At 36.8% G+C, this 12,875-nt stretch overlaps 1 protein-coding gene and 1 long non-coding RNA gene across 3 annotated transcripts; one reads left to right on the top strand and one right to left on the bottom strand.

The window, feature by feature from the left end:
- The first annotated feature begins 2,412 nt into the window (after nt 1-2,412).
- Nucleotides 2,413-4,136, top strand: LOC110879693. The gene is made up of 2 exons (XR_002558887.2): nt 2,413-2,685; nt 3,115-4,136. It is a non-coding gene; the product is annotated as an uncharacterized LOC110879693 (long non-coding RNA).
- Nucleotides 4,137-6,489: 2,353 nt separating this feature from the next.
- LOC110879692 (probable methyltransferase PMT2) lies at nt 6,490-10,531 on the bottom strand. 2 transcript variants are annotated; one of them, XM_022128203.2, is made up of 7 exons: nt 10,322-10,493; nt 9,258-9,915; nt 8,405-8,615; nt 8,035-8,323; nt 7,569-7,958; nt 7,046-7,123; nt 6,490-6,968 (listed from the first exon to the last, which is right to left on the bottom strand). In XM_022128203.2, the coding sequence occupies exons 2-7, from the start codon at nt 9,897-9,899 to the stop codon at nt 6,734-6,736; spliced, it is 1,845 nt and encodes a 614-aa protein (XP_021983895.1). In that variant the 5' UTR covers nt 9,900-9,915; nt 10,322-10,493; the 3' UTR covers nt 6,490-6,733. The 2 variants fall into 2 exon arrangements, with proteins under 2 accessions (XP_021983895.1, XP_021983896.1); XM_022128204.2 differs by having other exon boundaries at nt 6,518-6,968; nt 9,258-9,906; nt 10,322-10,531.
- Between the last annotated feature and the right edge of the window lie 2,344 nt (nt 10,532-12,875).

The raw sequence follows: 12,875 nt of genomic DNA, 5'->3' as shown, positions 1-12,875 counted from the left end.
TCAAAATTCAGATGTTTAGAACACATTTACAAACTTTTTTCACATGGTTGAACGACAATTTAGGACCAGAGTAAAACGAGTTCAAACGGATTGGGTGGTGAATTTTGGCCTTAGGCCAACTTTTGTACATCTCTTGGAATCGTTCATCGGTTATCATGCCCTCACATGAGTGAGAAAAAACGGCTTTGTCAAATGCCATCAGCGCCATGTTGTTGAAATTAGCCTTACCCTTTTCCCAATCCTTAGTTTTGGTGCTTTGCGTTTTATGCTATTGTCTCTCTTATTAATCACATGCCTTCTCACATATCATCCAACAAATCTCTCTTTGAACATCTCTTCCACTGATATCCCGCCTACTCTTTCCTTTGTGTGTTTGCTTGCCAATGTTTTCCATATCTACGACCATACAATCCTCACAAAATATATTTTTGTTCCACCTCTTGTGTCTTTCTTTGATACAGTCCCAAGCATCATGGCTATAGATGTCTTATTCATACAATAGATCGCCTATATATTGCTAGACATGTTATATTTCTAGAAGAAAACTTCCATTTTCTAACTTTATGACGAAACACTCATGCCGTTAGTCTTTCTTCCAACACGTACACATTATATTCTGACTTCACAACTCTACCCGAATACATTCCTTATCAGCCCTCTCCTCCTTTTTATCCTTATACACAACCCAACACTTTTCCTACATAACAAAACACTCCTCCATCTCCTATTGTTTGTCCTCCTTCCATTTCTTCATTTCTTCATCCAACTGACAATCTCCTCTACCTAATCCTCCTTCTCCTCACCAATGTCCTCCAAACCTTCAACAAATCCCAAAGCCTAGTGTCACATATAGTCTAACTTATCATGTCTCCATATCTTCACGAATCCATGTCAAACCCACTTCTTTTACCATCACAACCCAACATCCGGAGTGGCGTCAAGCCATGCCGAGGAATTCAAAGCACATGTAAAAAATGGTAGTTGGACTCTCGTTCTTCATGTTGCTAAAACTAACGTTATTGATTGCGAGTGGGTTTACATGATAAAGACATATCAACATGGCATTGTTACACGCTACAGACGCCTTGTAGCTAAAGGGTTTAGGCAGCAACATGGTATTGACTTTGTTGAAACCTCCAGCCTTGTTGTCAAGTCCACTATCATTCGAGTGGTTCACTCTCTTGTTGTTATAAAGCAATGACCACTTCGTAAACTCGATGTTAAAAATGTCTTTATACATGGTGATCTTACTGAGACAGTCTACCTTAAATAACCACAAGGATTCGGATCACGTTTGTCTGTTACACAAGTCATTCTACGACCTAAAAAAACTCCACATGCTTGGTTTCATTGTCTTTCATAAGCTCTTCAATCTTTGGGGTTTCATGGTTACAAATTGATCCTTCCCTCTACACTTAGAAAAATAGGAAAACTCTTCTATACGGTACCATCACTTATGTTTTTAAAGATCTTGGTACACTTGATTACTTTCGAGGGATTGAACGTGTTCCCAAAGGCAAATATATTCTTCTTTCACAAAATAAGTACATATCTGAGCTCCTTCGATGAGCTGGCTTTGCAGACTATAAACCAGAGGCATCCCCTATGAACATCTCGTAGTTCCTGTCTCTTTGGAGATAGTCCTCATATCACGAATACATTCAAATACCGTCATCTCTGACTGGGCCTCTACAATATGCCACCTTATCTAGATCGGACATCACATTTGTTGCAATCAAAATGTGTTAATACATGCATGCTTCCTTCGGTTCCAAACGCATACTCCGATATCTAAAGGCCATAAGCGATCATGGGTTACTTATTACTCACAACTCGGGCTCTCATCTTCAATCTATGCAAGCGGGGGGTGGGGGTGGGGGTGGGGGTGGGGGTGGGGGGCTATATGCATGGGGTTCTAACCTCATCTCCTAGATCACAAAAACAGAAAACAATATCTCGGTCATCTACATAGACCGAAAACAAAGCTAAATTTGATATTGTAGCCAAATTAACTTGATTACAGGCTTTATTGAAGGAACTTGGGCCATACACAACATTTGCTCCAACTTTCTTGTGTTATAATTTGGGTGCAACCTATCTCGCTTTTGATCTAGTCTTTTACGCACAAATAAAGCATGTTGAAGTTGATTTTTATTTTGTTCGTGAAAAGGTTGTTCAAGGAAAACTATGTGTGCAATTCATATCTACTAGAGATGAAATCATACACGTCTTCACCAAATCATTGTCAACAGGGGCGGACCCACGTTAATCCGAACGGGGTCCCCGGACCCCAATCTTTTTTAAAAAAATAGTAGAAGCGGTATAGAAAATTTTCTATGGACCCCATAAAATAATTTAGTTGGACCCCATAACAATAAGTTTGAGTTTGGTGCATTGGTAAAACCCTTTCTTTACACACAAAAGATCCCAGTTCGATTCATGCTACTCTCGTTTTTTTGTGTTTTTTTTTTTTAAATCTGATTTTAATATTAGGCATTCTAATCCTTTCAAAGCAACTAAAAGATAATCAGATCATAAAGAGACCAAAAGACGCTCTGTATTACCATCCCTATTCAAGAAACCCCTCCACCTTCCTCCGGCCTCCCTCCTCCGCCTCCGGCCTCCCACCGCCGGCTCCTCCTTTTTCCCCCCTCTCCGCCGCCCTATCCCTATCCGCCTCCACTGGTAAGAATTTTTTTTATTCTCTAACTTGAATTTTGGTTTATATCTAGTTGTTTAAGGCCTTTTTTTGCTATGAATCTTTGTTTATATCTGAATTATAGGCCAAATTGTTTAAGGAATTTTGGTATATATCTAGTTCTTTAGGGTTTGCTATGAATATTTTATACTTCTCTGTTCAGAAGTACTGGTAAGAATTTTTTTTTAATCTCTAACTTGAATTTTGGTTTATATCTAGTTGTTTAAGGCTTTTTTTTGCTATGAATCTTTGTTTATATCTGAATTATAGGCCAAATTGTTTAAGGAACTTTGGTACATATCTAGTTGTTTAGGGTTTGATATGAATTTTTTTACTTCTCTGTTACAAAGTTCATGTCTCATAATTGAATTTTGTTATTTATATAGTTGCTTATCATCTTAACACTTGAATTATAGGCCAAATTATGCAAGAATCATTAAAAAGAAAGTTTCATGTCTCATCTTCTTCGAGTAATAATCGTATGAGAATTGATTTGGAAGACCTTCCATGGGATCCCGCCGAACGAAAACCAATATTGTCTTATGACGTTAACCAAAGAGATGAAATTAGACGGGCGTATTTGAATAAAGGTCCATGTCAACCGCAAGGTCATGTTTTTCCAAAACGAGATATTGGTGGTAGAATGAGACAATTTAATCCCGATTGGTTTAAGGAATTTGGATGTTGGTTAGAATATAGTGTAAAATTGGATGCCGTATTTTGCTTGGTTTGCTACTTGTTCAAAGAAAAGAAAGTGGTCAAAAAGATGCATTTGTGACCGACGGATACAATGGTTGGAATAAAAAAGATAGATTGGGTATTCATGTAGGTGGTAAGCCGAATAGTTTTCACAACAAAGCACTTCAAAAATGTGACGATTTGCGTAAACCAAAACAATCTATTAGTAGTGCCTTTCAACCTAGCCAAAAACACAGAATCGAGTATAGAATCCGATTAAGCACATCAGTTATTCTTGCTAAAGCTTTATTGAACGGTGCATTACCGTTTCGCGGTCATGATGAGTCTGAGAGTTCAAGTTATAAAGGACATTTCTTGGAATTTTTAAAACTATTGGGAGAGTTGAACGAGTCCATTGGTAAGGTTATATTAGGAAATGCTCCGGGGAATAACCAAATGACGTCTCCAAAAATTCAGAAAGATATTTGTAATTGCTTTGCACAAGAAGTGTTAAAACAGATTTTTGAAGAACTAGCCGATGATGTGTTTTCTATATTAGTTGATGAGTCTCGTGATATATCGAACGAGACCTTCTTGCCAATGTTTCGGCCGACGATGTAATGGATCGTTTTCAAAAGATGAAAACTCGTCGGGAACAACTCTAAAAGTTTGTAAGCTTTTTTTTTTGTTTCCAAAGACATAGTATGTTTATTATGTGTTTTCTAATGAGTAATGGTTATATAATTTTGTTATGGTATTATATTTTATTATGTTCCTCATTCTGACCCAACCCGACCCGACCCAAACGACGACGACCCGAAAATTTTAACTCTTGTTTGTCGAAAATTTGAACACCGAAAAAAAGTGGACCCCATTGAAAAAAAATCCTGGGTCCGCCACTGATTGTCAACACAAAGATTTTTGTACTTACATTCCAAGTTGTAGGTCGCTTCCCGCCCTAAGCTTGAGAAGGAATATCAAACTCTATATTTGGTCAATGGTCACAATGTAAATGCTTTTGGTCTACGGTAGTTTATGTACATTTCTAAATAGTACAGATGCTATTGTACAAACCCTAATCATCATACAATCAATCAAAATCACAAACAATCTCCTTGTTTTCTTTCTAATTATCTGAAGCCTAAAGCCACCGTAAAGCTTCTGTTTAGGTGTCTTTCAAAAAGCTCGTACTAATATGTAAATGTATAAAGTTTGTTCTAGAACATATCTTTAACACGACTTGCAACTCATCTCTTATTTGTATGAACAAATTCTAACAATAAATTGTTTTTACAAGTATTTTTACCTGTTCTTATTATTTAATTGAGTTTCACTTCTCACATTAAGGTTGAGATATATTTTTAAAAGTTAATTAAGGTCATTAGAGTACCTTTAGATTTTGTTTGAATATATGAGTCTATTGACATGTATGATGTTTTCTCTAGAAACGTGGTAGACTCGTAGTCATATTAATATCAATCTCTTCTCGCACCATCCATCATCAACTATTTATTATATTCTCTGGAACTAAGCTTAAGGGTGAAAGGGGCTTAAGTAAGGGTAAGGGTGAAAGGGGTGATCATCTTATAGGAAGGGGTAAACTTTACACCCACTCAATCATCTATTGTCATGTCAACTATCCTCTTTAACACTGTGTTCCTGAGTTTCATTAAATGAGAGAAAAGAAATGATTTGGAAGGAAATAATTTTTAGTTGTGTTCGAGAGTTTCATTAAAGGAGAGAAGAGAAGAGAAAATGAGAGGTTTTTTGCCTAAATTTAATCTTTCCAATTTGGAAAGAAACGGAGAGAAGAGAAAAGAAAATGAGAGAATCATTTCTTTTCTCCCCTTAACTTAAACTCGGGAACAGAGCGTAAGTCTCATCTTATCCAAAAACATAAGGGGTGGTCACCACTCTTGGTAGAGGTAAACCATCTTTTTTTCCTTTTTTATAAACTATTAATTAATAAATAAAACATATTTTTAACAAAATAAAAGTACAATAAATTTAAAAAAAAACATTACATTAAATTAAAAATAATTAAAATTACATTTAATAATCCGCCATAAGGGTTTCGTGGCCACTCTCACGATCACGACGAACAAAATGTTTCTTGCTAGATGTGCCCATGTCTTGTAGTTCAGCTTGCTCGATGAGATTTTGGAAAAAAAAAAAATTATGCTACTATCGGTTGAAGCTAACTCGTCGTCACTGCTATCGGGTGGAAAAAACAATGGTATTTCTTCCGCCATTTTATAAAATAGGGTAGAGATTAGTTTTGGAGAAATGAGAAAATGGGTTGATGAGAATTTGGTTTAAATTGGGTTGGGTTTATATAGTGTAAAAATATGAAATTAATTTTTTTTATATAAAAACGGCTACAAAGCCGTTGCCCACCTACCAATTCCAAGGCTATAATTCTCTAAACGGTCAAGTGAAGGTGCGGTGAGTAGTCACCGATACAATCATCACCGCGCGGTGACTTGCCCGTGGCAACGGTGTTCCCTTGCGGTAAAACCGTTTGCCGCTTGCTTCACCGCTCCCACCCCTTTCACCCTAAAACACTACAATAGCGCTTTGATATTAGTTAAGACTTGTGTCACAACTCACAAGGTCAACCATGCCATACAAACAATGATTAGTTTTTATTCATGTCAAGAAGCTATAAATGTTTGTTTGTATGTAACATGTGTCAATCCAGTTAGGATATTTATTTTAAATAATGATTTATCGAAGTGATTTATTGTTAGTTTTATAATTTTTATTATTATGTTGGGGTGATGATTTTATAAATTTGTAGGCCAAATAATATGCCAAATGAGGACTAAAATAAAGATAATGCCTAAAATTAATACACTGGTTGAGAAATAGAAAGATTAAAACTCTACAAGAGTCCTTCGGCTAACTGATATTGGTGAATTCCTCTCAACCAAGCGGTGAGGGTCAAACCTCATTAATGGTATTTCCGTTGATTTTAGGTGGTGTAGACTTAGAGAGTATGTGTGTCATCGTTCTAAAGAAGAAAGATGAAAACTCAAGTGGTTAAGTGGTCAAGCTAATCTCCTGCACTAAACAACTTTGGGGGGTGTTTCGAACTGAGGAAAGAGAAGGAATAACTGCAACCATGTCTAACATTTATAATGAGTAAAATCAAAACTGTTGAAGAGTTTATATAACTTATAAGAGAGTAAAATACACAGGACAACTATGGTCTTCAAAAACTCTTGGATCAACTTTATACTAAACTCACCAGTCACCACTAAAGCTCAAACTAAATCAAGTATTTCGGCACAACTAATTAAGATTAAAACAACACTATCTTACACATGTTGCACCCTTCATTGTTATCTTCCACGATCATCTAGAAGACGTTGAGTTGTTTTCACCCGCAACCCAATACTGTTTAACGGCAAACAGTATCTTCTCAGGAACAAGTGGACCATCTTCATGATCCACCATCTTCGTGCTCCATCGCATTCCAGAAACAATGCTTTTCACCTTCATAATTTCTTTCTCACTGTCACGTATTATTACGGTACCCTCAGGCCGTAAAATTCTATCCATTTCTATAAGAATGTCTTCATAACTACACCTACATGCATGTCTTCATTTAGATACGAAAAAGTTGATTTTTACGACATAAGAAACTTTGATGTATAAATAACTTACTTGTCTTTGTACAAGCTGAAAAGACCGTTCGCGTGTATTAGATCATACGTCCTCGGGTACGTCGAGAAGGCTTCACACCTAAAGCAAGATAAAGGGTATTAAGGGGAAAACTTTAAGTTTAACAACTATAAGGCCTTGTGTAGTGGGGCGCCATCTCACCTCATAAAGCCCCATAAGGCCCTTGAACACCATTACGGGGGGCTTTATGAGGGCGCTATAAATGAAAATGGGGGGAGGGCGCGAGTTTTTTCACGGCGTTTTGATTGTTTCCATTTTCCACTTTGGTCCCTGCATTTTACACTTTGGTCCCTGCATTAAAACACTTTGGTCCCTGCATTTTACACTTTGGTCCCTGCATTTTACACTTTGGTTATGATGAGGTAGGGGCTTTATGACTACGGGCTCTAGTGACATAACGCCCCATAAAGCCCCTGTGTGACGTGGCACGACACGTGTCGCATAACGCCCACAAAAGGGCTTTATGACTACACATGGCCTAAGTAAAAAGATTTCAAGATATTACCAGTCATGGTAAATGCCGATTAAACCGCGCTCAAAAATCACACCAAGAGTGTCCTTTTTAGCTATCGTTGGCATCACGTTCATAACCCATGATTTTGAAGACTCGATTGCAGCAGCAAAACTGCCAAGACCCGCATTCATATCCATGATATTACGATAACGCCCTGAGTCAATGATCTTATTCACCCTTTTGTAAGCATTCAGATGTTTCTGCCATAACTTATTGTCTTCTTGGAATAACTCAACCGTGGTTCCAGGAACCGACCCACTACTAACCCTAGGTGGAACATCATTTAATCTTTCGGGAAACGGTTTTAATTCACCGCCAGAAACATCGTCTGCATTGTCTGTCTCGGGATACGGTGTCACACAAGCTTCCATCTCCTTGTACCTACGGGCACATGGGCATTTGAACGTTACTCATTTATTTAAGGTCGAAAACATGAACTTAGTATCAGATTACATACCAGACATCATCGGGATTTGTGGATTTACACATGGTTACACGAGAATCGCGTTCTTGACAATAGGATTTATTTACTCGTTTCCTCCAAATTGCGGTTTCGCCTTTTTCATATTTTTTCTCCCAACATAGAAGTTTAGCGGTTTCTTCAATATTCCTCTGTTCTTCTTCAAGTTCGTCTTTCGGGCGCTGCCATGATTTATAATTAGCCCGCCAATTAATCGGTGGACCGGAAAGAACCCAATAGCCCCCGGGTCGCAAGACTCTATCAACTTCCATCATGTACTTTCCACCTAACAAAAAGAATCATATTTTAGTTATTTATAGTTTATAGTACAAGTCTTTAATACCATTATCTAAGATAAAGACGTTACTATTTCCGCCCCATGGTATCAAGCAGCGTGAACAATGAGCCATGTCGAAAGATCTAGAAGGGTACGGAAGCTTTATAGTTCCGAGAACGCCAATGATTGCGGGAACACCTCTTTCGAGAGCAAATTGGACTTGTGCTTCATGGGAGTCTCTTGGTGCAAATGACATGGCAATCACGTTTCTTTTAAACAAATACGCACCCCAACTTGCAACCTATATGAATGTAAATTTAACACACTAAAAAACAATAACAAACATTAGGCCTGTAAAGGAACCGAACGAACACGAACACGGGTCTGTTCGTGTTTGTTCATTTAATTTTAACCGAACACGAACATATAATCGAACACAATTTTTTGTTCATGTCCGTTTATTAAGAAAATGAGCATGTTCATGTCCGTTTATGTTCGTTCATTTAAAACCTAAACGAACATAAACAAATAAACTTATACGAACATAATTTAATGAACATAACTGACCAAACATAAACGAACATAAAGTAGTTTCCTTTATATAAATTAGTGATTAGTTACGATAGGTTCAATTCGAAAGCCCAATTACTAATAGCTATTTTTATATAAGTAGTTAGAAATCCCGTTTAACGTTTATATTCATATAACTGTAACTACTTATGTATTTATTAAAATTTAAACGAACATTCATGAACATAAATGAACGAAAAAAACGTGTGTTCATGTTTGTTCGTTTAATTAAATGAACAAAAAAATTGTTCATGTTCGTGCGTTTATTAAAATAAACAAACATAAACGAACTTCCCACCGAATAGTTCATGAACGTCCGGTTCGTTTACAAGCCTAACAAACAGATAGATAAACGAAAAGAAAGTCAACTTACACCACATCCAGTGTCCAATGCCGTTCTAACCATTCCATTCTTAATTGGGATAACAGAAGCCAGTTGATCGATATATGCATCTGCCCCATGAGGAAACTGTGTACCACCACCGGGAAACCTAAAAACATCGCCTTCATATTGGATCCAGTTTTGAATCGCCTTTTCAACTGTCAAGCTTTTATACGGTGCATTTGCAAAGGGGACATAATCACGGCTTTTGGGCCATGGAAACGGCGTCACATACCCTTTCGGTGCGGGAATAAGACAGTGTAATTTCTCGTTTTCGGGAGGACAATGTCTTTCCCTGTAATTCATGTTTTCTCTAGGGAAAGTCATTGCACGCATTTGATCATGACAGGGCGTATAATCAACAAAACGGTCATCACAAGGTTGGAAAACCTTATTTTCAGGTGAATCGTTGGTTTTCTTCATTCCGTTACCATGGTGAGTCTCGACATTAAGATTCGAAAGAACGCTACAATCAGCGCTTTTTGTTACTTCTTGAGCTATGCTGTCGCCCTTACCGAAACCGCTTTTTTGCCATGCACCAAGTAGATAAAAGAAGCAACATAAACCAACCACTATAAATATCGAAAACGATCTCCTGGTTCTATTGTCTCCAGGATTACCTTTAGATGCCATGATTAAACTGCAATATCTATTACAAAAATCAAAATGGTGTCACCTAAAGCTATGATCTTTGATATATACATGACAAATCAAACAAAAATGAAGTCCTTTAGATTATAAGCAATGGACATAAACTCATAAAGTAAGATGATAAGCAATCTAACACTAAGCATTTCATCAAACACCTTATAGGCAGCAAAAAAGTTGGTCAAGATCTAAACTTTTAGAACATTCTACTACTACTTCAACACAAACAACTAAAGAGAAATCATGATCATAGATTAACATCTTTAAGATCTTGTACAAATTAACAGCATAATTAGCCAAGCTCCGAACAGGGTATAGTTCTAAATCAGATAAAAGATATTAATTGGGTTGATTCGATTAAGTTGTCGATGACAAGAAAAGCAGATCGAAGTGAATAAGAATCTTACAGATCTTGAAGAGGGTAATAAAGAATTGAAGATCTTGATGATTTGGTTCGATAAAAAGATGGTGTCTAGAGCATGGAGTGGAAGACAACTTGGTGTTTCATGTGATTACGGGGATGGTGGTGGGGTATAAAAGGATATGGTTGCTCAATGTTGAATAAATGAGAATAATTTGTGTATGTGATAATGATACGACTTTGATTTGTTTCATTCAATTCAAAGGATTTTTATTTGGGAATTTATATGAGAACAATTTAACAAATATTTTGATACGACTTAGCGGGTGTTTGATGTTGTATTTTCAAAATAGATTTTGCGTTGCGTTTTGGAAAAGCATATAGGTACATGCTTCTCCAAAACTGCGTTTTGGAGGCATATAATCACTTTTTCATCCAAACACTTTTTTAGATTATTTATGTTTTACAAACGCAATAATCAAATAATCACTTCAAAACGTAATCCCAAACACCCTCTAAGTATCGTTGCTGTTGGTTATAATGTAACATTGTAACTTCAACAAGGTTATAAAACAGAAAAAGGGAAATCATGGCTTAGTATTGTTGGTGTCGGTTATGTTGTAGCTTGGGCGGTACCTACGAAATCATTGGCTATTTGCGTTGGAGAATTGTTACGTACTAATTGTTGTAATTCAATAAATGAGGGACTAAAATGTCAAAGTAGTAAAAACTATAGTATGGGTCAGTTCCGTAAATGTGTGAAAGTTAGAGGGTCAATAGGTAGATCAGTTAGTTAGCAGTTGTGGTTGTTATATGTTAGTTGTAATCAGTTGTTGGAGTAGCAATAATGAATTGACTGTTTCCCTCTTCTACGATTCTTCTCAATTTCTTATCGTAACATTGGTATCAGAGCTAACGATCCTCATCGGAAGCTCAGATTCCGTTCACAATTACTCGTTCCGATCAAAAATTCCGTTCAAAAATCATTCCCACTTGTTCAAATTCGCTTAAAATTGTTCAATCAGACATCCAATCCGTTCAATTCGATTCAGTAATTGGTCCTTGTTCGATCAATACCTTCAATTTGATTATGTCGATTCGATTCTTGGAACTGTTCTTTCCGGTTTCAATTTTGACCTAATTGTGTATATGCTTACTCGTCAGCAAGAAATGGACAAATTAGAAAAATTAGCTCAAACCAATGCAACAGTGATTGAGAATCAGCAGGCAATTTTAGACCAAAATTCAGAAGCCATTAGGTTATTGCAAATCAGTGTAACCTCGTTAGTCAATCAAATGGCTGAAATCAATAACAAATTGGGCAATGAAAGAATCATTAACCATCAAGAACAGAGATTGGTTCGCACTGCTAGGTTGGATTTTCTAAAATTCAATGGGGATGAAGTTGAAGGTTGGATTATAAGGTGCAACCACTTCTTCACAATTGATAAAACCCCTGAAAATGCAAAGGTTCATTATGTTGTCATCAATTTAGAGGGTGCAGCTTTGGAGTGGCATCAAGGATTTGTAGATAGCCAAGATAGAGATGTGGAGGATATTCCATGGGAGGAGTATTCCAGGTCAGCTATTACAAGATTTTCTGAAAGGTTGTCTGAGGATGCTATGGAAGAACTCAAAAATCTTAATCAAATAGGTTCTCTATCTGAATATACTAAAGAGTTTGATTCTTTGCTTAATAGAGTCAAATTGAATGATGAATACGCTGCTAGTTTGTATCTTGGGGGGTTAAAACCTGAAATTAGATGTTTAGTCAAGATTTTTAAACCAAGAACCATGAGAGATGCTATTCCTATGGCCAAACAACAAACTGTAGTTTACACAACCCTGTTTGGAGAAAAAGATATGAAGAAATCCATTTTGAATCAATCTGTGAATCCTACAAGTAGTAAAGGAAGTGTTAATACTAACACCAAGAATTTTGCCACCACTAATAATAATTTGGCCTTATTACCTACACCTCCAAACAATAAGATGCTCAAAAATGTTAAGAAGGTTCCTGCTAAGATAGCTGAAGAAAAGAGAGCAAAGGGAGAGTGTTTTTGGTGTAATGAGAAGTACTCACCCACTCATAACTGCAAATTTAAACATTTGTACATATTGGAAATACATGGTGATGATGAAATGGGGGGTAATATTGAAGAGGAAGTGGTGGAAGACCTGGAAAATGCAGCACAACTGTCTGTTTATGCCATGACTGGTGTGAGCTCATATTCAACTATGAGAGTGGTTGGTACTGTAGGTACTAGACAGATCCAGATTTTGATTGATTCTGGTTCTACTCATAATTTTGTCAAATTCCAAATTGGCATTAAGAATGAACTGTTTTACTAAAGAAGTACATGTGATGAAAGTACTAGTAGCCAATGGGAAGGAACTGGATTGTAATCAATTATGCCAAGATTTCCAGTGGCTCATGCAAGGAGTGTGGTTCAAGACAGATGTCTTACTTCTGCCCCTGGAAAATTATGACATGGTGTTAGGAATACAATGGTTGCAGTCACTTAATGACATTGTTTGGAATTTCAAAAACCTCACTATGCAGTTCAAGGTTGGTAATAAGGTAGTGGAATTGAAGGGAG

Source organism: Helianthus annuus, chromosome 9 (assembly GCF_002127325.2).
Source record: "Helianthus annuus cultivar XRQ/B chromosome 9, HanXRQr2.0-SUNRISE, whole genome shotgun sequence".
In the NCBI taxonomy this organism is placed as follows: domain Eukaryota; kingdom Viridiplantae; phylum Streptophyta; class Magnoliopsida; order Asterales; family Asteraceae; genus Helianthus; species Helianthus annuus.
This window is presented reverse-complemented; position numbering and strand designations above follow the sequence as displayed.

Excerpts from the sequence above, each read along its gene's own strand:
- LOC110879692 (XM_022128204.2), bottom strand. The coding sequence starts at position 9,899 with ATGGCATCTAAAGGTAATCCTGGAGACAATAGAACCAGGAGATCGTTT. Across the intron at positions 7,124-7,568 it reads ATCGGCATTTACCATGACTG|GTGTGAAGCCTTCTCGACGT; the intron begins GTAATATCTTGA and ends ATCTTGCTTTAG. Across the intron at positions 6,969-7,045 it reads TTCAGCTTGTACAAAGACAA|GTGTAGTTATGAAGACATTC; the intron begins GTAAGTTATTTA and ends ACATGCATGTAG.